The sequence below is a fragment of the Plectropomus leopardus genome, chromosome 13, assembly GCF_026936395.1.
Source record: "Plectropomus leopardus strain MGB_pleo_1.0 chromosome 13, ASM2693639v1, whole genome shotgun sequence".
Taxonomy (NCBI): Eukaryota; Metazoa; Chordata; class Actinopteri; order Perciformes; family Serranidae; genus Plectropomus; species Plectropomus leopardus.
Genome location: NC_142188.1, coordinates 3,438,187 through 3,463,813, shown reverse-complemented (window position 1 = coordinate 3,463,813; position 25,627 = coordinate 3,438,187). Strand labels below are relative to the sequence as shown.

The window sequence follows — 25,627 nt, the reverse complement described above, 5'->3', positions numbered from 1 at the left end:
TATCAGGGAATTTGCTTTGGCTCTAAACGTGGCGATGTGTGCGTTATGTGAGCATGTTTCCGTCTCACTAGATCAGAGAGGAGAAAAAGCTACACAAGAGCTTAGAGACCTCCTCTACTTCTGCAGCTTGTAATCTCATCACACAGACCAGCCTGTGGAGAGGCGAAGAGGCCAATTCAGAGTTTGAAAGCTCAGCTTACACAAATTAGTAAAGAAAAAGTGCTCACCATGTATGCTATTTCCAAAACTATAATGCAACTACAGAGTCCGTGCATCAGCCTTGCAGGATGTAATTGCTGATTAGATGTCTTTTACATCTGAGGTGTTGTAACAGCTGCCATGTGGGACATGCACACAAGAAGTGTCCAAAAGTGAGATTACATCGTCCGGGTCCGCCACATGATGCCCACCGGCCCTGAAATTCTTTTCCCACTGACTTACATTAGGTAAGAGACGTCTGTAAATCAGTGCATAAACCGCTGCAAAACGACAAATTTCACTGTCTAGATTTTAGCCATCCAGTTCGCCAACATTTGTAAAGTCTAAAAAGCCGCTTGATTAAAATTTTTTAGACCGGCATTCAAGCTACCAAAGCGTTAAACTGAAAGTCAGTTGCTCTGCTGGCAGAAGTTTCCCGCTCGCGCGCACTCAGCCGTGCTCGGCCGCCGTAAGTCTCCGCTGTGCAACCTCATGTGTCCAAAGATGCGGAAGATCCGGGTACTTTTATACCATAGAAATAGAGCTTTTTTTGCTTCATGTGCTGCTGAGCAGCTCTCGTAGGAATGAATAAAGCCCTGCCTCTGTGCTGTATCCAGATCTTTATACACCCATGGTGATATGTGATGCAACACCACAGCCTGAATGAAACGTGAATATTGTTTCTTTTACGTATGGTTAAAACAAAATAGCACAAAAGCACAAAGCACTACAAGTGAAGAGTGCATGTCAGGAGCAGTGGTAGTTGTTGATACATTGATTATCATTTGTCCTCCAGCGTCTTCTAGGGATTAACGTCTCTCTCAGGTCACATCATGGATGTATAAAGAGAAGTGGGTACAGCACAGCAGAACGGAAAAATGCTTTTTCTTCTGAGAAACTCTGGAAGGGCATCTGCTTGTTGTTATTGAATCTTTTTGTGTGACACTTATTGCTGAGCTTATTCTACTAAGAGTCAGTGCTTGTTGCTTCGTGAGCCGCCATTACTGTTTTGCAAACATGATGTCATCAACTGCGATGCAATCTACCAGCCCGTTCTCACTCCGAACTCATCAAATACGTGCGCTCTGTGCTTTCTGTGTATGAGCGTGACACCAAAAGCCACTTTTCACATCCTACAAGAAAGCAGCTGGACGGCACTCTGAATGAACTCAGATAAAACGGGTGGCGTTGTTATTTGACGCCTGTGGAGGCCAGTGACGTCCACATGCAACGCACATGGGTGGCATCACTTGAGAACTGGTCACGTGCATAAAACACTGAAGGACATTGTCGGGTAATAACGCTGGCAGTAACCACGTGATATAAGGAGTGCAAGCGCACTTACAGGGCAGGCGGGTGGTTTGGGAGGTGGCGGTGTCCCACAAACAGCTGACTTTTGTGCTGGAGTCAGGAGCTCACTTCCCATGTAGATGTCTTTTTCCATGTCTTACCATGTGCCTCTTTTTCCAAACCTAACCATCCGTGACTTTACTGCCTAATAACATCCATCATGACGGTTCGCGCTGTAAACATAAGGAGCGTGCTGCTTCATCCCATCATGTGCATCTGTTGACATCACAGTAACGGCAGTCTGGAGCAGCTGACGCAGGAGGTCAGTGACAGAGCGGCATCATGTGACGAGCTGGGATGAGAACGTGCTGGTTTATTCTCACGGTAGATTTAGCACTTGTTGCTTTAAGATTTGCTACAACTGTTTTGCAAGCAGCTGTCTGTACACTGTCATCAACTACAACACGGACTCTGACTGGACATTAAAGTGTTTAGGAAGGAGAGTCCAGACTGACACAGGATTTTACACCAGAAGAAGAAATACTGGGAATAAAAGAAAGAGAAAAAGAACCAACAGGACAGACTGAGGTGTATGTGATAAGAAACAGCAGAGAAACTGTAGGATGCTGCTGGTGCTGCAGACGTATTTTTGCCTCTTCTCAAACCAACATGGGTGTTTTCTCTTCTTCTCCCTTTTACATATAAAGGGTCAGTTATTGGTAACACCTCAGGGGAGCAGAGCGAAGGAGGACAAGCAGAAAACAAAGAGAAGAAAGAGAAGACAGTGCGAGGGAAGGCGAGCTAAAATAGGCCTGCTCATCGAGGATTCCTCTTGAAGTGTCTCCCACTGAGGGTGGGCGGAGCTAGCCCGCAGTGACTTCACGTTCATACATGCTAACATCAATGGAGGACTGCAGTCTGACCCTATGCAGAGCGTCCTCTGGGGAGCAGAGGTGGGAGGATGGAGGGAGGAGAGGAGCCAGAGACTGGGGACGAATGATGGGTGGGCGATTTCTCACTCTTTTTTTTTTTTTTTTTAGTCGATGACTTTTATCTGCTCCTTCATGCTTTTTGAAGTTGTTGAATGTGCGGTTACATGTTTGCATGTACAGTGCTCGTATCTGTGATCACGACGGACCCTCTGATCACTGCACAAAGACACGAGCATCGACTCGAGGCTTCAGAGAGCGACGGCTATCTCATCGATTTGATGAGAAAACAACAGAAGAGCCTGGACGTCCCCCCGAGAGCAGCCTGACTAGAACAGACAGGACTCTTATTGGCCCTAATTTCCTGACAATTAGACTGCTGCTGCTGTGATGAGCTAATGTCCAAAACATCAGGTGGTCAAAGGCAGTGAAGAGAAAAACTGCCGGAGAAATAACAGTCGTCTCACTCTGATACGTGGACACTGACTTTAAGCTATTTAAATGTTGTTAAACTGGTTTTATTTGTAGTTTTGTCTCCTGGAATTGCAGCGCTGGACTTCAACCAACAGCCAGTCGAGCTGTTTTTCCAACATGAGAGAGGGAAAGTTGTCATTCGGATTATTAAGACATCACAGAAATGCAGCATTAAAAACGGCTCGTTTTGTTGACGTCCCTCAGAAGTTGTTGAGGGCGGCACTGAGGTATATACCCGAGGCAGGGACTTGTTTCGCCAGTGTGAAAGTTCTTGAAAAATGTCCTACAGGGGCGGTTCCTGCGGTGGAGACATGCACCAATGGGCAGGACGCCGTAAAACTACCCTGAGTTACCAACACGTTTCATCCCAACTCGCCACACGGTGTCGCTCCGTCAGTGACCTTCAGCCTCGAGTTATGACGTTTTAGGTTCCTTCTGCGTCACTCCCGGATGCCGTTACGGTGATGGCAACAAATGCACGTGGTGGTGGGATGAAGCAGCAGGATCCTTGTACTTACATAACAGCACGGACCGTCATGATGGTTTGAATGAGGCAACAACGTCACGGACGGTTAGGTTTAAGCAAAAGAGGCACAAAAGGAAAAGCCCATCACACAAATGAACTCTGGACTCCCACACAAAAGTCATTTTTCCCATCCAGCTCCCCAACCGACCCGCCCTGTAAGCGCCCTCACGCTCCTTATTACGTTGATACTGGCAGCGTTATTATCCGATGATGCCCTTCAGCGTCTTATGTGCATGTGATCCAGCCGTGTTCTCAAGTGACACCGCCTGTGCCGAGCGCATTTAAAAGCGCAAGTTGCTTTCTTGTCTCCATCGGTTCTGTCCTAACGTGTTCTCATCTGACGCCGCTCAGCCACGTCGCGATTGGAGGGTGGCTTCGGCATCACGCCTGTACACTTGAAGCACTGACAGAGTGGATGTATTTGCGTTCGGAGTGAGACCGGGCTGGAAGTAGCTACCCCGAGGCAGAGACTTGTTTTGCCCCAGGAAAAGTCCTGTGAAACTGTCCTGTGGTTCCTGCGGTGGAGACACACACCAATGAGCGAGATCACATAAAACTACCCCCAAGTTCCTGCAGCGACATCAGGCCTAAAATCTCCTTAAAGCTTTTACTTTCTTTCTCCTACACGCTCACTCTCACACTGCTGACATTTTTCCCTCCTCTGTTTGAGACTGCAGTCGCCATATTTAAAGACTTCAATATGAAGCTCCTTCTGCACAGCTCCAGAAAAATGCTTTGCTGCAAAGTGCTACATTTTCCGTCTGCTCCGCTCGTTTCCTCTGTCAGGTACTCGCCGTGTTGAAGGCTTTGCTTCCTGCCTGGAGGAAGAAAGGCTCCTCACACCTGCTCCGGTTACATACAGTCCGCTTTCTGAAGACCAAAACTACCAACAGACAAACTGACAGCAGCCTCCCAAAAAAGCTGCAGGGTGGAGGGAAAATATAAAGAGAGACGGGCCTGGGAGTGTAAGGTGGACTGAGGTGGAAGTCGAGCCGGAGGGAAAGAAGATTGGCCTCATGCTGACGGAGCAGAACGCCGCCGGCCTCGGTCAGGTCTGCGAGGAAGTGCTTCTGGTTTTTCACTGATTCCTGCAGCCGCGCGGTGGTCGGCTGGAGCGAGCGGGGGATATCGCGTGTCGTCCGTCTATAGCGGCAACATGAGCTCAGACTGTGGAAAGTCAGGATGTCTCATTTAGGGGAACAATTGATCCAACAGTAAGTGTTGGATGGGAACCAGGCAGGTCTAACCACATCAGAGCTTCTTTAAAAGGTGCCATATGTCAAGAGTTTCTCTGAATAATTCATTAGATCACCGTGAAAGACACGCTGATACTAAAAGAAAGAACATACCGGCATCACAGTAAACAGTTTGATTTTTAAATGAATGCTTGAAAATTGTTGATCTGCAAAATTTATGTCATGTTGCTGCTTCCCTGTCATTTTTCCTGCTTTCTGCATTAATTTAGTGCTGTTTTAAGAGATCAGCTGAATTTTCCTACAAAACCTGCTTCCAGCAGTGAAACAATAAAATCCCAAATGACAGCAGAAAGCAGCTGACATTATGTTCACCATTTTTCATTCACTGATTACTTGTTAAGTCGAGAAAAAAGTCTAAAAAAGTGTCAGGAAAAAAATAAAGTTGCTCACAATTTCCCAGAGTCTTTCAAAACCAAAAGATACTCCAATAACAAAAAAAGAAAAGCAGATCTGGCGTTACACCTGTCAGCAGATAATTGACCCTCAACATGTTATGTTCATATTCTACACAATAAATTGATTAACCCTTTGAAACCTGAGCACGAAATACAGGAGGAAAGCAATGAGCAAAGACAGATGAGAAATGACTCAAAAATGAGCAAGAAATGACTATAAACGATAACAAAAACCTAAAAATTGTTTTTGATTTAAAAAAAAACAAACAAGGAAATGACCAGAGAAAAAAGCTTAAAAAATAAAATTCTTTTTCATGACTTTATGTAATTATGATAATTATAAACAGTGATTTTCTTAGCTTTTCATTTTTCTTTTTCTTACACATTTTTTCCTAGTTTTTTTTAAATATATATTTTTAAAATCTATTTTTTTCTTGCAATCTATGGATCATTTCTTACAAAGTTGCTATATCTTCCAAGTTTTTGGAAGATATAGCACCAATTTTCAGGGTTCAAAGGTTTAAATTTTCATGAAGGGAACTGAAAAAAGCAAATGAAAAGTGATGTTGCTCAGAGTTTTAAAGGGTTAACCCACTGAGGTCTTTTGTCCTGCAGACCACCTGCTCATCAGGCCAGTCCAGATAGAAACAGACTGTTTCAGAAAAGCACAAACAGCTAAATCCACATCACGCACGTCACTTCTCAACTGTATGAGTCATTGAACTTGATGACTAAGCATTACGTCATTGTAGCGTATAAAACATGTTTTTTTCCCCAAATTGCAGCCCTGCACAACATTAAGATAGGAATTACACCCACAGATACCATGGACTGCCATTCTCATTTTAGGCATTAAACTGTAACTCACAGGCTGAAAGAGCAACGACTTCAGTCCACTATGACTCACAGGGCTTCAGCCAGTAACCTGCGGGCTGTAAAACAGCCTTCGACACGACAAGGCTACCTGCCATGTGGCTGCAGACGAGACAGCGGAGATATTTCTGCAGATGCCTCGGATGCCTCCACATTTTAGTGTGTTTACTCTGCTTTTGTTTAATCTGCCAGAGCCTGTTTTACATGTGAGCTGATGGGAAGCCGCCGCGAGGCACAAGAGAATCACCGCTCGCTACATCTGGAGCCTTTTGAGACGTCGTTGAGCTGCTGAAAGCGGCTCAACTTGTAAAAGGATCACACATGGTGGACCGCGTTTTTGTGGGCCTACAATGACGAGGCTGTGGGATTTCATGCGTTGGAGACAGCTGACAGTTTACAACAACAGAGACGATGAAATAAAAAAAAGAAGAAAACACCAGTAGGACAGTTGATGTCTGTTACACTTAATCGTTAAAAGGAGCATTAGCCGTGTCTGCTGAGTGTCTGACAGTTGGACATAAAGACGGTCTGCTAATAGCGGCGTCTAATGCAGCGGGTCATTATGCACCTGCCGTCTCAAAATTATCAGCACAAAGTATGATTGAGGCAGCAGTTTTTTATCTCAATAAAAACAAAGTATTGTGCACCAGCTGACTGGTGCACAACACAAAGGCACCGTTAATAACCCGACATCGAACAAGCAATCACTCCAAAAACCAACAACGCAGGGTTTTTAGACTAAATAAATTCAGTTGCACTTGTATGGCGCTTTTCTAGTTGTTGGACCACTCAAAGCACTTTCACACTACGTCCCTACATACGTCATTCACACATTCACACACTGGTGGCCGAGGCGACTGTACAAGGTGCCACCGGCTAATCAGCTTTTACACAGTCAAACAGCCACACACCAACAGCACAGCTACCGAACAATTTGGGGTTCAGTATCTTGCCCAAGCACAATTCAGAAATCAGAGTGGAGGAGCTGGTAATCGAACTGCCAACCTTTCGGATAGAGGACAACCCGCTCTACCTCTTGAGCCACAGTAGCTCCTCCTGCGTCAGCGACGGCCTGCCGGTATAAGCTCACTACATGCATCATCGCTTTACAAAATAAACATCCTTTTTCACAGGAAATGTAGTTTCTACTCCTCAAATTCAGTCTCTTTTCAAAATAAACTTAAGAAAAAGGTAAAAAAAAAAAAAAAACACCCTTTTTGTGTTTTTTTTTTCTCAGGCTTGTAACTGACGTAATATGACTCAGCAGCACACGTACAGTACATTCACACACTTACGAAAGAGGCTTCAACACAATGTGCCACTTGCTTTTCAGTTTCGACATTCACACGCACTCACGCTCCAATAGCACAGCCATTGGGAGCAATTTGGGGTTTAGTATTGATTAGCGAATGATCGTTCTAGGGCCACAGCCGTCTCACAATACGGCCCAAGTTTGAAACTATGCAGATAAAAAAGAAAATGTGCGACATCATGTTAACAGAAGCTTTGAGTTTTACAGCCAATTCATCAATTTAGTCAAATTCAGATGAACAGATATCAAACCGGATCACAAACCAAATAACATATATGTTGCTGACTCGTCTGTGTGTGTGTGTGTGTGTGTGTGTGTGTGTGTGTGTGTGTGTGTGTGTGTGTGTGTGTCGTACCTGACTGTCCTGGTGGAGGGATCCCAGACGGGACTCTGGGCAGATACAGCAGCACCGTCAGAACACCTGCTCGACTCCCCCAACACGGCTCCATGGCTATGGGCTTTGGCGCCGCCTGCACACAAACACACACACACACACACACACACACACACACACACAAGGTATAAACACAATGTTGAATGAAACAAATTTACCAGATTACACCACCAGTCTCACTATGTGTGTGTTTCTGCAACTGCTGACATTTTTAAGATTACTTTATTACCACCAACAGTGTGTCCTTACAGAGACAAGATGTCATTACTGCAGCAATGCTTTATTTTGATTAAAATAATCATTTTTATTTGCAAAAATTATTTTAACACTTAAGAAAGACATTAAACATTAGAATTGGAATATCTCTCTGTATATCTATAGTAAAAAAAAGGAAAATAATTGTATTACATTATGTATCAGTTTTGACATTGGTTTCCAAAGCTTGATGAAAATTAATTCAAATGACGTAAAAATTGAAAGATAAAATGAAAAAAAATAATGTCTGGGCAAACATAAAAAATAAAAATGTTCCAAATTAAAATTTTAACTACAATATGTAATTTTGTGAACCTGTTCAAATCCATATTACAAACTCTGATGGCTAAAAAAAATTCATGGATTTTTTTTTTTTTTTTTTGAGAGTGAAAGTGAGCAGAGTTGCAGAAACACCATGTTTAGGAAGGTGCCAACAGAGCAGCGAGCCAGTTTATCTGACGGATGCTGCAGACACCCGGAGCTCATGCTGCACAATCCAGATCCATACTGCCCCACGATCAAAGCTCCCAGCTGGGGAAGCAGGCAGACTGGCAGCCTGCGGAGCTCCGCCTGCTGTGCAGCTAATGTTTGCAGGTAGGAGATCAATCCATACATCTGTCTAGGTGAGTGTGTATGTGTTTAGATATCAGCTGTTTAGTCTATAGAGTCTCACTGAACGCACGATCACGAATATCAATAGATCACATCCGATCTATTGAAAAAAGGAGCCAAAACATCCAATAACATAGTCTGTATGTAAGAGTAATTGTTTGTTTTGCATTTTTTGCAGATTCACCCAAAAAGTAAACCTATTTAAATGTATTTTCACTTTTATTTTGTGTTTCCATAAGTTGCTTTCTTGCAAAATGACACTATTTAAAAGGTTTTAACCCTCTGAAACCTGCAACGACATCAGTTTTCTTGTGCTGCGTTTAGACGCCTTTTCACGAGCTAAACTAGGTTGATTTCTTTCTAAATCATGGGGAAAAAGGCAATGATCAACCTGGCATGAAATAAGCAAAATTATTAAAAGATATGAAAATGTCCTAAATATTAGTTTTTAAAAAGGGGAATAGGGGAAAATTGTCCGGAAATTTTTATTTATCTTAGCAATTTTATTATAATATAAACTTAAGTCACAAAAAATGAAACAAAATAAATCCTCCTTTTTATAGCACTTCTTTAAAAGTAATTTTCTTGATTTTTTTGCTTTTAATTTTCTTGTAAGTTTACTTTACTATTTTAGTTTAGTGAAACTGTTTTTTTGTTTTGCTGTTGTTTTTTTTAAGGGGAGGATTATAACAGAATTATCCAAAATAATAAGGGAAATGTCCGGAAAACTATATTTATTTTTCAGCACTTTTATAGGTCATGTTTTCTGGGGGGGGTGGCTAACAGTAAATTAAAAATGGAAGAAAAATAACCCTCCTGCACAGTGTCTTTGAAACAGACTCTTCTGTAATTATTGCGTCCTTCTGTCTGTATGATATTTATTGGCTGAGATCATGTTTCCTCACATCGGAAAACACAACAAGGAGGAGAGCCATCGAGCTATCGATCAGGTTTGACCCTCCTGCCACTCCGTACCACAGAGGTCACAGAGATGGACCCTGTTTATGACTGTGGTCTCTGGGGAAGTGAGACATGAACACACACACACACACACACACACACACACACACACACACACACACACACACAGTATGTATATACTTAGAAAGAGCTCACAAGTCTGTCCACTCATCCGTTCTTTCCTCTTTACACAATATTCTATATAAAACACATAATTAACCCATTTCTCGGATTACTTGAGTGTTTTTCCTTTTTCTTTATGGTTTCTGACCCGTTTTGTCTCTCTTTGACTCGTTCTTGTGGCTCTGACTGACGAGCAAATCTGTCTGTATTTTTCTTTAGTGTGTGTGTGTGCATTCTGTGAATAAAACGGTGCAAAAAATGACCGTTTGTTTATTAGTTTCTCACTCCGTCAGTACGTTTCCAGTCCCAGTTTAGTGCAGCTCTGGTTCCTTAACTGGACCCCTGTTGTTGTTGTAGCCTTGAAATGGGAAGCTCGCAGCAAAGCTCTGTCAAACTGCAAAAATATAAAGTGAGTCACAGTGGAAAAACAGACCATCTGTGCTCAATAATCCTAAATAAATGTTTAAAACAGCAAAGTGAGCATCCAAATATGTAACTACTTTGGGTAACCTTCAATTCCAAATACTCAAAAATCATCTGCGGGACCAAACTCAACCGTCCAACTTTCTAAAGGTAGATTAAAGAACGAAATACAGCCGAGTTCTGCAGTATGTTAACCACCCAGCAGGCATGTATTCAGAGTAATTAGAGGACACGTCAACACAGTAGGCTGCTGTCAAAGTAGTTCTCAACTTAACAGAACAACAGTATTTGGACCACCTTGGTACAAACACAGAGAGGACACACACACACACACACACACACACACACACACACACACACACACACACACGTAAACATCCCCTCCGGTGCTAATAGGTTTAAGTGCTGGAGCGTACAGCATAATTAGAGGCGAGAGGCTCCCCTGTTTGTTTAGTGTTTTCAGAGTGTCAGGAAATGATGAATTCCCTACTAACTAAACACACACACACACACACACACACACACACACACACACACACACACACAAAACTGACTCCGTTACCAGAACTTCCTATTAGCGAGCACTCGTTCTCCTGATTGAGGTAATATACAGACAAAACAATGACTCATTGTTCTGTTCTGGGGTTTATTTCACTGAGAATGAAGAGAATAAAATGAGGACAGAACTGATGCAAAATGAATAACAGGTGTTTGTTGACGCTGAATTCACGAGTTTTTTTTCTTCTTGTAAAAACACACATATTTTGACCGTGACACGCACGAATAACAAATGCTCTCTTTCTTATTTACTTCATAGTGGCGACTGTCAGGATGGTTTCCAAAGCAACAGCACTTTACTCTTTGTGTGTGTGTGTGTGTGTGTGTGTGTGTGTGTGTGTGTGTGTGTGTGTGTGTAGGTAGGTACAATCCACCAGTTCCTTTGATCTACGGTGCACACAAACCACAGCAACATGAGCACGCACGCACGCACACACACACACACACACACACACACACACACACACACACACACACACTCACAAGCATTGCATCATGTTTACGAGAGACTATTTCCTGCAGGAAATTACCAGTTAGTCGTGTTAAAGGTCGTTAAAATTCACACTTAAGTAAAGAGTAAAGACACCTGCAGAGAAACGAGTCAACAAACGGTCACATGAGCACCTGCGTGTGAGAGAAGCTGCTCGAGTATCGAGTCAACAAGCTGCACTGGAAGGAAAAGGCTTGTTATGAATTTTACTAAAAGATGTATTTTTTGCCCTTAACAGCAACAGACTACAATACATTTTCAAAGGAAGTGACAGGAAGCCTCAAACTGATGCCCAACACTTGTTGCTGCTGACGGGCGTGACGCACTACTAATAAAAGTTGAACTGGCTTAAATCTTTCTCAGCGCTCCACAGCGTTAGAAAATGAACTTTTTTGTCTTTCTGCCACTGTGGCCGCTGGACTACAAAATCTACAGCCACTCAAAGACATACCATTGTGTTTTTGGCTGGTGAGTGACGCAAATCTAGCAGCCACATGCATTTTCTATGCACATTTGTCTTTTGGCCGGTGCGAATATCCACCCCTGGTGCTGCAACAACACTGTGAAGTCCATCATACGGTTTGTTTCTAGCTGCGGTGCTGTGTTATTTCAGCTCTTTCTCACTCAGAACTTAATATGTCACAAAGTGTGATGACAAAGGCCACCTTCTGCGTCCAACTGAAGTGCAGCTGGACGGCGTCAGATGAGAACGCTGTTGGACACAACCGTTTGCACTGTTTTTATGCACTGGCAGACGGCCGGACAGCACCAGGCGCATTCACACGCAGCGTGAACCGGCGGCGTCACTTGAGAAAGCTGCCAAATCGAACTGTTTGGGAGCATATTATATATATATATATATATATATATATATATATTATACACATAGGTAATAACGCTGCCAGTAACCAAACTCGCATCGCTAACATCGTATGACCTTCACCTCCTCTGTCACTGACTCTGAACTGCTCTGCAGCCATGACGCTCTGGAGGCCACAGTCAGACCTGCAGCTCAAAACACTCGCCATTAGTGACAGAAACAGACCTGCAACTTATCAAAATGTTTAACACACACACACACACACACACACACACACACACACACACACACATACACAAGAAGGTTGAAGAACCGGTGCAGTTTATGTGTGTACACTTCCATTAGCAGGTCGACCTCCCCGACACATCACACACTGGACCGTTTGATCTGAATGTTTAATAACAGGCTGCTAACAAGTGAAATCCAACAGCAGAGAATTCTGTGTGTGTGTGTGTGTGTGTGTGTGTGTGTGTGTATTACTGAATCTTCATGTGTGTGTGTGTGTGTGTGTAAATGATGAAGCAGAGCCACGGTGACTGTAAGAGGTTTCTCTGGCTCCTTTCCCAACCTAATCACAGTAAGTGAGAGAGAGAGAGAGAGAGAGAGAAGACGTGAAAATGAAGAGAGAGGTAGAAATGAACGGAGGAGAGAGAGAGGGGCGAGTGGAGAGGTCGGTGAGGTTGGATGGAGGGTGGAGTCCAGGTAGCCATTTAAGTCAATGTAAAATCCTGCTGAGCTGTCTGTCCAGTGTAAAAGCTTTCTCAGCTGACGGCCACTAAGTAGAGCTGAAGAGAGCAGAGGTCCGACCTGACAGAGAGAGAGAGGGAGCGAGAGCGGCCTCTCTCTCTCTTTTTATTTATATTTTAAATATCAAGTGCCACTTAAGACCAGACAACAGTTTTGCTGACTGTGCAATGTCGAAATTGGCTACTTGGCAATACTGAGCAGTATCAGTCCTCCATTGGATGAAGATTTATTGGAAATAATCCAGAAATATTGTTCTTATTAAGCGTGCAGGTTTTGGTGCCATCTTTGGTGAATGCCAGATTTCACATTAACAGAATTAATAGTTATTATTAATGGAGTCCCAGGAGAAGTTACCGGTTTTATTTTTCTCTAATTTCTTTCTCTCTTTTCAATGTCCAGTGCATCCCGTATGTTTGATATATACAGCTGTGGAGAAGTCACAGGAAATCACTCAGTGAAAGTATTGTCATCTCGAAATTTTTCTTAGTTTTTAGTTTTGTAAAAATCTGTAATAGAAACTTGCCTAATGTCACATACAGAACCTTCAAAGATGATCCTCAAAGAGACCCTATTGGGTTTTTTTTCTAACTAAACACAGCTTTGCAGAAAAGTTCATGGTTAAACTCTAGCTAATCTTACTTTCCTCTGAGAACAGAGGGAATAAAGAAATAACTCGGTCTAACGTCAACAGTGCATTTATTGTGTTGGTACTTTATTCTTGTGCTCATTTTACGTCATCATGCTTTTGTCGCACAGAAGAAAAGCTTCCATCGCGTCAATGTGTCATCATGTAAGACGCGCTGGTTAGAAAGTTTCCGTTAACTGAGGTCTTTTATTTCCTCTACAGTGAAACAACCAGCGGAGGTGACAGTTGGAAACTTAGACAAGGTCACTTTACAGTCTTTCGAGTCTTCTGTCTGTTTTCCTTTCTCTTTTCATTCATCAGAAATAAACAGAGAAAAGAGGAAATATTTGTTTCAGAAGAGGTGAGGTCATTCAACAAAGTGTCAGTCTCATCGCCCGCCTCCTTTCATCTCCCCTCCCTCGTCTCCAGCTTTTTCATCCACATCTCTCCTTGTCTCATGCAGCCACTTCAAACAAACAATTGTTGCAACAGTCGTCCCATTTTTGTTCCTTGGATGAACAAAGTGGTCAATTGCGCAGTATTTACAGGTGGGGGGGGGGCTGCTACTGGAGCATGATGGAGAAATTGTCTGAGGCCACAGAAAATTGAGCCAAAAGTTAATCTTTCTCTGAATAGCTCTTTCTTTTCCCCCTCTGAAGCTATGTTCTCTAACAGCGTTCTGCTGAATTTCTCTTCTGGAAGAAGTGTCACAAAATCACAGATATAGTAAAGTGCAGTTTCCTAAACCAACCATCCAAGTGAGCAAGTAATTTACAGAAAAGCAAGCAAGGCATGAAAATAGGACCGAGTCCGATAAACAGCACCGTGTGGATTGTTTGTTTTGAATGAGAAGTGGCAACTGACAGAGAAACAGACGAGGACTGTAAACTAATATTAAAGTAAAGGTGCTAACATCAGACTAATTAAGAAATAAATTAGAAAAAGAGAATATCCAAATAACTTACTAATATTTCCAAATTAGAGAGCAGAAGACCTTGATTTTGGATAAATAGTATTTAACTGTTGAGCTGAAGTTCCTCCACCATTCTCTCCCTTTCTAACATTTTCCTTTTGTGGAGAAACTACGACAACATTTCCAGCTTTCAGTCGCAGTTCTGTTTTACTTTTTGGAGACTAGACTCTGTGATGAGTCTAGAGAGATGAAATATGGCCTAATTATATTACTATTATAATAATGCTCTTAATGCCATGAGCATTAAGAGCATTATTTAACCTGTTCTCACACCAAACTCGTCAAATATGTGCACTCTGTCAGTGCCATATGGACAGAGATACATTGTTTATTTTGACTATAATTTGAAATATAGTGTTCAACACATTCTCATCCCAAGCCATCACATCTTGCTGCTTTGGACTTCCACATCTTCACATTAAGCTCTAGGTGTCCTGCATCTGCTCTTACATTCGGGGGTGGCTCTATTGTGATGTCAACACAAGCACACGGCGAGATTATGCTGCATGTGGTTATGTTTAGGCAACAAAAGCACAAAAGCACATAGCAACCAACGCCAGGAGGTCAACAAACGCACATGCTGGCGCGGATGGTTAGGTGTAGAGAAAAAACATCAGCTTCAGACGGGAAGCAAACACAGAACTCCAGGGTGAAAGTCCGGGGTTTGTTTGACTCATACACCACCAGATTTCTGTTATCGCTGGATTTTTGTTTTTACATGTTTGCTTTTTAAGTGTGATGCTCTGTATTTGCTGTAAAGTATATTAGGGTTACAAACTGGTTAAGAAATGGAGGACAGGAGAGTCTCTGCACCGCAGACTGAACATAAGACAGAGGGAGACAGAGGGAAAGAGAGAAGCAGGGGAAATTATAGAGCAGAAATATGCAATAATGGAACAGGTGCGGGGTTGTGCAGAGATCTGACAGGGCCGAGTTGGTCTAGACAGTTCATTTAGATCTCTGCTTTGGAGGAAAAAAAACTGTTTCAGTGGTCAGACAGGTAATAAACCGACTGCTGAAGCCTCACAGTCTCGTGAGGTGTTTCATCCGAGCAGCAAAATATCAAACCAGATACTGAACTTAACCCTGTAGTCCTACCAGAGGGAAACAAAATGTGTTTGCAACATTAAAATGGATATAAAAAGCAAGACAAGTATTAAAGCTTGAAATTTATCTGGCTGCAATTTCATCTGTTCTTTAAGATCAGTATCATTTTTATGGTATCAATGAGAGCAATGTGCTTGTCAGAGTTAAAAATGTGTCATTTTAGTCAACTTTATCTGGAAAAAAATAAATAAAAAATCATTATTCTGTCTGAGGGGTTTTCACAGTCCGCAGAGTTAACAATAAAGCCAAAGTGTATAAAATATTCAACCAGAGACTGGAACATTTTTCAACCGAGGCAGAAAAAAGTCAAACAATATTATTTCTTTGAAACCTGAGTAAATTGGCTTGGTTTCCTATCAAAATATGGAAAGAAGGCAATGAGCAACTTAAGATGAAATAACCCAATAATCAGCAAGAAACTAGTCAAAAGTTAGAAGAAAAATACTAAAAAAAAACTGCAGCAGCATAAAACATAAAAAGAGGCAAAGAACAAAACAAATGACCTGAAAATTGGTGCTATATTACAACAACAACAATAATAATAATAAAACCCAATTATCTTTATGATTAATATCGTTTTTTTTTGCTTTTCCCCTATTTATTTGCTCATTAAAAATAGGAGCAAATTAATAAAGCAGGAAATAAAAACATAAAAAGAAAAAAAAAAGATCAGGGAAATGCCCTGAAAATAACTGCATAGAAATTTAGAAAATTATTATGTTTTTTTAATCTGTAATTCTGTAAAGTGATTAAAATATTTGTAAAATATAGGGTTGTTATTCTTTTACATTTCTAAACCTATTAATTTCTTGCCACGGTGCTTGTTGATTTTTCCTTTTTTTTTTTGTTTTTTTGAAGAAATCAGACCAATTTTCTCAGGGGTCGGACGTGTACTTGTGAAAGGAATCCAAATACAGCAGGTTTTTAATGGTCAAAACAGAGGTGATTTTGGGTTGTTCTAAAGCCAAACTTGTGACCTGAAAGCTGAAGCTTAGATTCACAGCAAGGTAACAACTGCAACTCCACGTATCATACAGCATCATTTAACAAAGGGCTGCGGGTCAGAGGATGAATCCGCTCAGAAATATGCAGAATGACAGTGTGATAAAATCGTCTCCCTCCAAATCTCCTCGCCTCCTCAGCTCCACTCCCCCCTCGTTGTCCCTCACAATCTTCACTGTCAGGCCTCTCCGTCTTGCCCATTACTTCCATCACTCTCACTCTCTATCTCTCGCTGCTAATGGCCTTCTCTCCCTGTCGCTCCATCTATCTGTCTCTCCATTTCTGTCTGTCTCATTTTCTCCTCCGCTTTTTGTCTGTCGCCAACACTCTCTCTGTCTCCAGCTGACATTATCAACACTTGGCTGGACAAGCGCTGGATGAGTTTAACTTGTTTTCACTCAATTTCAGTGGCTGTCTGTGCAGTCCAATACCCAGACTACCACACTATTTAATATGCCAGAAAAAAAGGTTTAGTATGTTCCAACACATAGTATGTCAAATGCAGTATGCCAAAAACACCAGGATGTTCTTATACATCCAGCTGCATTTTACAGTGTGCAAGCCAGCATTTTTCTCTGGCTTTTCTGACTCACAATCCTCTGAGCAACAAAAGAAACGTCACATCGACTGAGCTGCAGACGGATGATCGTTCTGACAGCTGACAGAAGCCGCAATGACGATTTACAGCCCGTTAAAGAGATTGATGACCAGTCCAACTGTAAAAACTAACGGGAATAATAATAAACAAAATGGTCGTAACATTTTTGCAACACGTTCTCATGCCAAGTCATCACATAGTGTCGCTTTAGTGGACCTATGCTCTCGGTATCCTTCTGCTTCTGCTGTGGACGCTCTGCAGGATGCCGCTACCGTGATGTTAAAACAATAACATGATGGGATGACTCTTCACGGGGTTATGTTTAGGCAAAAAAAAAGAACATCCATTTTGGGCCAACAGCACTGAGCGGATGCCATAGTGCATCACACAAACACACCTGAGCACAGCGACCTGGAGGAGCAGAGCCGCCGTCACTGCGAATTTAAACTTCAGGAATACTGAGGCTGATCTCTGTGGCTTCATGAACACGACAGTCTGGAAGAAGCAAACGTTTAAGTCAGAAACAAGAGAACCACTTCTACTCCAGTGTTTCCTGAAAAAGAAAAAGTTCACCTCTTTGGCCTCTCTGTTTTCTACTCTCTTGTTTCTCTTTATTGTGCTTTCACGTCTACATGTGACACACGACGTATTCCCCTGCGTCTGCGATGCCGTGTCAGTTCACCCGTCAAATCAACACGTTTTCATCCCAAGTCGTAATTTATTGCCATTTTGCAGTGGACGTCTATGTCTAATCATTACACCCTAGGTATTACTTTACATCTGCTGTTGACGTTTCAGGATGCTGCTACTGTTTTGTCAACAAATGCACATGATGACGCTGCACATGGTCATGTGGAGGCAACAAAAGCACATGCTGGCACGGATGGTCGGGTTTAGGCAAAAGAGGCACGTGGTAAGGTTTAGAAAAAAAGCATCATATTCAAACAGGAAGTGAACAAGGGACTCCCGCATGAAAGTCAGAGGTTTGTTGGATCCATCTAACATCCTCCTATCCACCCACCCTATAGGGACCTTTGTGCTCTTTATATTGGATCATTACCGGCAGCGTTTCAACCTGACGCCATCCAGCGGGGTATCATACGGACACGACAGATTCCTTCAGGCTGCGCTCTCGACTGCCGCCGACCATCAGCATGTCACGCTGCCATGGCAGGTGCTGTACAACCGTCTGGTGACGTGTGATAACACTGCAAATGGTTTTAGCGAGCTGCATTCTCAGCTGACGACATCAAAAAGAGTATTATGCAGTCATGAAAAGTGGCTTTTGCATTGGGAAAGCACTGCAAAAACAACGGTATCTGACAAATTTACAGTGAGAATTAGCCGAGATTACCAACAACAAAAGGACATAACGATGAAAATGTCATTTTAGTATTGTGAATACAATATGTTAGAATCTACAGCTCTCTAAGTTGACCTTCATCTCTGATGAGCAAAGTGAATTGGTTTTAGATATACAAGAAAAAGGGTCAAAGTTTAGCACCACGATTGTGTCATACTGCATGCAACAGTACACACTTTTTGCAGGAAATCACTAAATGTAAATTTTACTGATTTACAGAAATCTTTTGAACTGCAAATCACTGCTTACTATATATAAACACACACACACACACACACACACACACACACACACACACACACTGTTCCCTCTTTCCTGCTGGATTCAGTAAAATAAAGCTTCACCTAAATGCTTTTTAACAACCAGAAAAAAATAAAGTCACTATAAATCAGATATCAGGTGCATCTCTTGAAACGATGCTCGTTTTATCTTTGTTCGTATCAACAAAAGCCTCAGGCACAATCTCAGTACACAGCAGGATCTTTGGTACGCTGATTATCTGCATGTCACACTTCAATACTTCCCTGTTCAGAGCAAAGAAACTGTGTGTGAAGAGCCACTGATGCCGGGTTTGATTGAATATTTCGAATCTGAAAGACTGAATAAAAGTCTAATCCTTCATCCTGATCCTCTGACAATAAACCTACTTTGAAAATTAAAGGTTGAATTTAGATATAATCGCTCTTGTTTGCTGAGAAGGCAGAAAAACAGAGTGGTTTGGAGTGGTAATAGCATTGTTTTATGAAAGTGCTGTAAATCAAGTTTTTGCACTTTTCTCAAAGGCAATACCTTATATTTTGTGACTAAAATCTTGCCTTTAAAAAAGAAACGATTTACTCAATACCATATTATTTATAGGCTTGATTCTACAATTGAACCACTAAACACAAAGTTTCATGACAGTACAAAGAAAATAATTTCCAGTGGGGGAAAAAACAGACATCTGTAAGTGATATAAAGTCGGAAATAATCGCTTTCTCGCTCTCACCCCCTTCGGTGGCATTTCAAGTGGCTTTAAATGGACTCAAAGGGCTCGCTGCCGGATTGAGGGGCTTTGAACGCTCCGTAACCCCGACCGGCCTTCCTGTCAAACACATCCCAGACCAGCACACACACACACACAAACACTGCGTCGCTCCCTGACCCCCGAGGTGTGGAGAGTGCCCCCCTGTCGCACTCTCCTTAGTGGATTAGACCGGCCATGCGTGTCCACCCCCGCGGGGCAGAAAATTGTCGCGTCCAATCCTCTCTGCATCCAAAAACCTCTTTTTTTTCCCCCCATTTGCTCCTCTCTGTCTGTCTGTATCTGTCGCCGTCCTCCCCGGGGAGTCTGCCGGATTGAGAGGAAATGTTGCTGATCAGGGAGTGAGACTGTGTGTGTGTGTGTATGTGTGTGTGTGTGTGTGTGTGTGTGTGTGCGCGAAAAGTGCACTTGACGTGCTTATCCATCTGATATTCCACTTAATGTGAGAGCTTGTTTCAGCAATCCTGCTTCTGAATCTGAGGATTTGTTGCAGCTGTGCTTCTGAATGTGAGCATGTGTTTGTACATTAATCCATAACAGAATTTAGGATCTTTGAGCTGCTGCTGATCTTCTTTTCAGAGGTCATCATCAGTCCACATAATTCAAAGTATCCGAAACTCAATCCAGTTGGGTTGAACATGTTCTGTCCGGATGAGTCAGATGGACCCAGTGTGAGCTCTGATCACATTGTGGATCACTGCAGTTGCTTTTTTAAAGGAACCTCACAGTGATTGTTAAAAATGTATTGCTGTTTGTTATTTCGTGGAGCATCAGGTCAGAATTCTGTTTGAGGACATCACATTTTAGACCAGGTCTAATTTGGACTTGATCCGACTGTTACTGTAATGTAACTGTCGTATTTCTTTTTGCGCATGTTTTCTCTTTCTTTTCCGTGAAATAAACCAAAAAATGTTTTGGGTAGGATCAAACCTTTTTGGGTAGAGCCACAAAGGTTGATTCATGTTTTTAAATGGCACTATAGAAGACACAATTAGGCTATGTCAACATGTTCTCATCCCAAATCGTCAGTGGACTTCCACATTTACATTTTACCCACTAGGTATTCTTCTGCGTCTGCTGTTGACCTTCTGGGATGCTGCTTCTGCGATGTCAACACAAGCACATGATGGGACTACACTGCACGCGGTTAAGTTTAGATAACAAAAGCACGTGGTGACCAACGCCAGGGCCTCAACAAACGCAGAGGCTGCCACTGATGAATAGGTTTAGAAACAGAGGCACGTAGTAAGGGGTGAAAAAATAAAAATTGCATCAGATGGGAAGTGAACACTGGACTCACGCATGAAAGTCTAGGGTTTGTTGGATCCATGCATCAGGACCGTCATGCTCCTTATATCACACAGTTACAGGCAGCGTTTAAACCTAATGCTGTCCAGCAGCGAATCATACGGCTGCACCGTGTGGCGTCTGGCGTAACACCCCCAACAGCTCTATCTGGCCGTGTTATAAACTAACGCCACCCGGCTGCGAATCATACAGCCATGAAAGGTGGCTTTTGGCATCGGTATCTTGCGCCACAATCACTAACAAACGTTGATATACGACTACTTCAGAATGAGCACAGGCTGAACCTTTATATTTAGTTAAGAGGTGATTTCTACATTCAGGTGAAGATGACACGTTTGAGTTTCTCTTCTTCCTCGTCTCAGACAGAAGCAAAACACTGCAACCCTTCATAACAATTTTTTCCATCCACCAGAGCCATGTGTGAGACAAATATTAACAACCAGTATTCCCAGTTCAAGCTGCGAATCCATCAACCAACCAACCAACCAACCAACCGTGAAACACTGCATACAGCTCACGACCTCTGACCTTTGCAGCTACAGCCTGAGCATGTGTCGCAGCGCTGTTTCTTCCTCGTGGCATTTCAGAAGAAGCTGTTTTCTTTCAATGAATAAAACAAGTGAAAAAGTGCAGTTTGCCATTTATATCTGGATTCAGCTCATAGCCCGAGGAGAGGGAGACGGAGGGAGCAGGCCGACACGTTTGAGGTATTTCGAAGAAAAAAAGAAAATCCCTTCCAGCTTTGAGAGTGAGAGGAGATTTTCGGGCACAAAGTGGTATCTTTATCCCTGTAATCACAGAGATCCAGCAGGAGATATGGTGTGCCTGTCCCTCCTCGCTGCCTCCTTTTTCTCTCTCTGCTGCCCATAAAAGCCGTGTTTCATGTCTCATAAACAGTTTGTTGTCGCCCACAACTGGTAAACAGGTAAACAGAAAAGGCCGAACACAGCGGACATTGTCTCTGTGACAACCTCCTGCAGGCTGCCTCCATCCGGATAACTCTACACTGAAAATGTATGAACATGAACGTGGACGGGGAGGGGAGAGGAGAGGAGATTATGATCATGAAGAGGAAAGGAAACAAGTAGATAAAACAATCACTGTTGTAATTGTTTTATCTTTGTAAAGTGTCCTTGGGTGCTGAGAAAGGTGCTTATAAAGAAAATGTATTATTATTATTATTATTATTATTATTATTATTATTATTCACTTTTGTCTGTCACCTAACCCCTAACATCCTGAACCAAGCTGTTGCGCTGGATGAGCGGACCTTGTTCAGAGCCGACAGGACACAAGACTCGACACAAAGTAAAAAATGCACGGCAGGATTTTTTATGATGCCACCAGCAGCAACATGCCCAAACAGCTGGTTGGGTTTTTCATGCCAGCAGGTGATTTTAATGAACTCATCTTTCAACTCCACAGATGTAGCAGGAACAAGGACAAATTGTAATTTCATTACAGGATGCCGCTACCATGATGTCAGCAAATGCACATGGTGGGATGACACTGCACATGGTTCTGTTTAGGAAACAAAAGGACATGGCAACCAACACCAGGACGTCAATAAATGCACACACTCTGACATAGATTGTTAGGATTAGGGGACGCAGGCACATTGTAAGGTGCAGAAAAATATTACATTCAGATGGGAAGAAAACACTGGACTCCTGCATGAAAGTCTGGGGTTTGTTGGACCCCTCCACCGCCCCTCTTGCCTGCCCTTTAGGTACCTTACATTACATCGTCACTGGCATCGTTTAAACCTCACGCCATCTAGCGGTGTATTATGTGGACACAACAGTGTGTTTCTTTTGTGTATTCTCGCTCCTCAGAGCAGAAATAGCTTTGAGACGGTCATAAAGATGACAAAGCAAAATTATTTCCAGTTCACACCATGATCAGGAAAAAGAGGGAATACTAAAAAAGCCACAAAAGGAGAAAAGGGAATGAAAGTAGAGGGAGGAAAAGGAAGAGGAAAAAAAGAAGAAAAGGAAAAATCTTAAAAGAGCAGAACTCAGTCAAAAAGATGAAAAACTGAGGAATGTGTAGCTGCAGAGATGAGGAGGAGGAGGAGGAGGAGGAGGAGGAGGAGGAGGAGGAGAGTGGGGAGGTGGAGGGCAGGAGAAGGAGAGATGACGAGACAGAGACGAGGGAGAGAGAAGATGACAGGGCTGAAATAAGGGGAAGAAATGAGGAATGATATTCTTTTAAACACACACACACTCACACACACACACACACACACACACACACACACACACACACACACACACAGGCTTTAAGCTGCACCGCTGGGAGTCGGTGGCTCTGACTTGCACTCCATGTTGGTGGGAAAGGAGTCGGCTGCTTGTCAAGCGAATCGCTTAGCGGCGTTTGAAGACTCCCAGAGTGGGACTGAGATCGAGTGTCATGTTGAATCAGCCTTTTGCTCCTGCAGCCTGGATGCACCATTACAGCAAATTATTTACAATTTTCATCTATTAGAGTGTTAATCTGTCTATAGATTCTGCGGCCGCACACACACACACACACTTACACACACATCGACTGCCTCCCTGCCATCCTCTGACTGCTGCTTTTCATCTCTTTTTATTCCTCTCTTCTTCTCATTCTGTCTTCATGTTGTTTTTCTTCAGTCTGTCTGTAATGTTTTCTTTTTTTTCCCTCTCTCCTCCTGTCATACGCTGTGCTTTTACCTGTTAAAACAAACTTCTCTGGAGGAAAGTCAAATCAGCAGTCTCTAATTAATGTTGAAACTTTGAGTAATGGAACAGCTTTGAGATAGACCTGCAGTACTGGATCAAGAAGCTGGTGAAAAATAAGGTGTCAGATTAAATAGTCTACACCTGTTATTTATCTGTATCGTACACACATTTAATCACAGTTTAGGGGAATATATAGATCAGACTCATTTTCAGAATATACTGTCCATATTTTTTAAATTATTTTTATTGCAAATTTTCTATGTTTATGTTTCTTGACTTTGCAGCACTTAATTTTCCTTATTTTTACTGTATTTTTACTGTATGCTCTTTGTTTTGCCAGTTTCCTCTATGTGAAAAGAGAACTTGACTTAGGGCCTTTTCTACATATAAGCAGAAAAAATGGGGGGTAGTATGACATTGTCTTGTGTGCACGCTCTTAGTCCGATCTTGGTCCTACTCTGGAATACGTTTCTTAAGAACTTTTGATTTTGCCGATGTAAACGTAGCCTAAAGTGCTGACTTCTTAACTGCCATGAAATGACGGCAGTAAAATCTGATGCAGCGTCATTTTAAAATGGTTTCCTCTCACAAGATTTTGCCATTGTTTTAAGTCTTTGCTCACATTTCTATAGTCATCGCACTAGCCGTCATTATTTCCAATCCAAGCCACGTAGGCGTTTTATGGAGTGATAATGAAAGGAAGATGAAAGGAGGGCCCCTTATATTTTGGATTGAAAACTTCGGGATGATCCGCTCAACTTTCTCAGTTATGTGATGCAATAACAGCTCTTGTAGCTCCTGCTGCATCATGGGAGCCAGTTCCTACTGACAAGCACAGAGACACAGCATCATGTGACCTAGAAAAGACTACAAAGTATTTCTATTGCAGTATTGCAAAATATGGCTTTTTCAAATGGCCTGAAATACCAACTCAATGGTTGGTAAAAAAAATTTTTTGAAAATTGACATGTTTCCATTAGGCCTATTTTGTACTCATAATTTCAATTTGCAAAAACTGAGGGTTAGTGGAAACCCGCCTGCTTCTGATGACCTCGCCTCTCATCCTAAAGTGCTCTTGCAAAAATGCATTTTCTCAGACTGCTTAGAGCTCACAATATAAGAAGTATCACTTCAGCAAACAAAAGCAGGTACTTATAAGAAGCAACGCCTCGGTTCTTCCTGGAAGATCTCTTCGTTGTCCGTGACTCATTGTGCATGTCTTTATTTCTACCTTTTTGTGTTCATCGTCCTGTTTTTCACCCTCTGTTTCTCCCTCTATTCATCTTTCATGACTCTCGCTCTCCTCTTCCCGCTCTCCTTCATCATGTCCCTTCACTTGTTTATTTCTTGTCTCTGTCATTTCCTCTCCCAGTCCTCAGCGCGGGACACCGGGTCACATCCTCGTCTCCGTACACCTGCATATTAAGCACCGGTGTTTGTGTGTGAGTGAAAGGGGGAGAGATGAGAGAGATGTGTGTGTGTTTGTGAGTCGGCAGTTGCGTCGAATTTCCATTTTAATCAGCGAGTCGGTGAGCGAACAATCCTATTACCGCAAGGGAGGACAGAAGGGCCACTTCACAACCTCTCCCTCTCTCCCCCCCCGATCTCCCTGCATCCCTCTCTCTCAGAGACGACAAATTAATCATCTCTCTAATGCCTCATGAAAGCCAGACTTTTTTTTTCTTTTTCTTAATTCGGGAGGTGGAGTATATCTTTCACTCACCCCCTCCTCCTCCTCCTCCTGTAGACACACACACCCACAAAGACACACTCTTTCTCCGTCCTCTCCTCTTCTCCTTTCACTATTAGTGTTGGAAAGATTAATGTGTTTTCCGGATGCCGAGGATGTGTAGTTGCACCCGCAGGGGAGGATATACACACAAATATATACCTGGTTGCACACACGCATGCACGCTCCTGTACTATATGAAATGCACATTCACGCCTACACACATGTGGACCCACATAACAACGCTCCAAAGGCCATCATCATTCCCAATTTTTTTTCTCTCTCGCTGAATTCAGTATTGACGGATTGCAGAGGAGGAGGAGGAGCGCAGATATCGATCAAGGACAAAAGAGGAGAACAGAGAAACACTCTCATCATTAAGAGGAGGGAAAGAAAAGGCTGTATACCGAGGAAGCGGCCTAATGAGAAAAAATACGGTTGCCAGGTAGCACACTATAGCTCGGTTACACACCCCTGAACCTACACAGAGAAATTTTGTCAGGAGTTTAAATCGCTCTGGTTATGCTCCAAACAAAATGCTTGTCAGATCCTCTA

General features: G+C 42.5%; 1 protein-coding gene across 3 annotated transcripts in view; it reads right to left on the bottom strand.

Annotated features, from left to right (window-relative positions):
- Positions 1-25,627, bottom strand: part of atrnl1a (attractin like 1a) — a 293,068-nt gene that overhangs the window by 12,034 nt on the left and 255,407 nt on the right. For all 3 annotated transcript variants that reach the window (XM_088086416.1, XM_088086417.1, XM_088086419.1), the window contains one exon: positions 7,609-7,723. In XM_088086416.1, the coding sequence (XP_087942542.1) occupies positions 7,609-7,723 (115 nt within the window). The remainder of the gene's footprint in view (positions 1-7,608; positions 7,724-25,627) is intronic.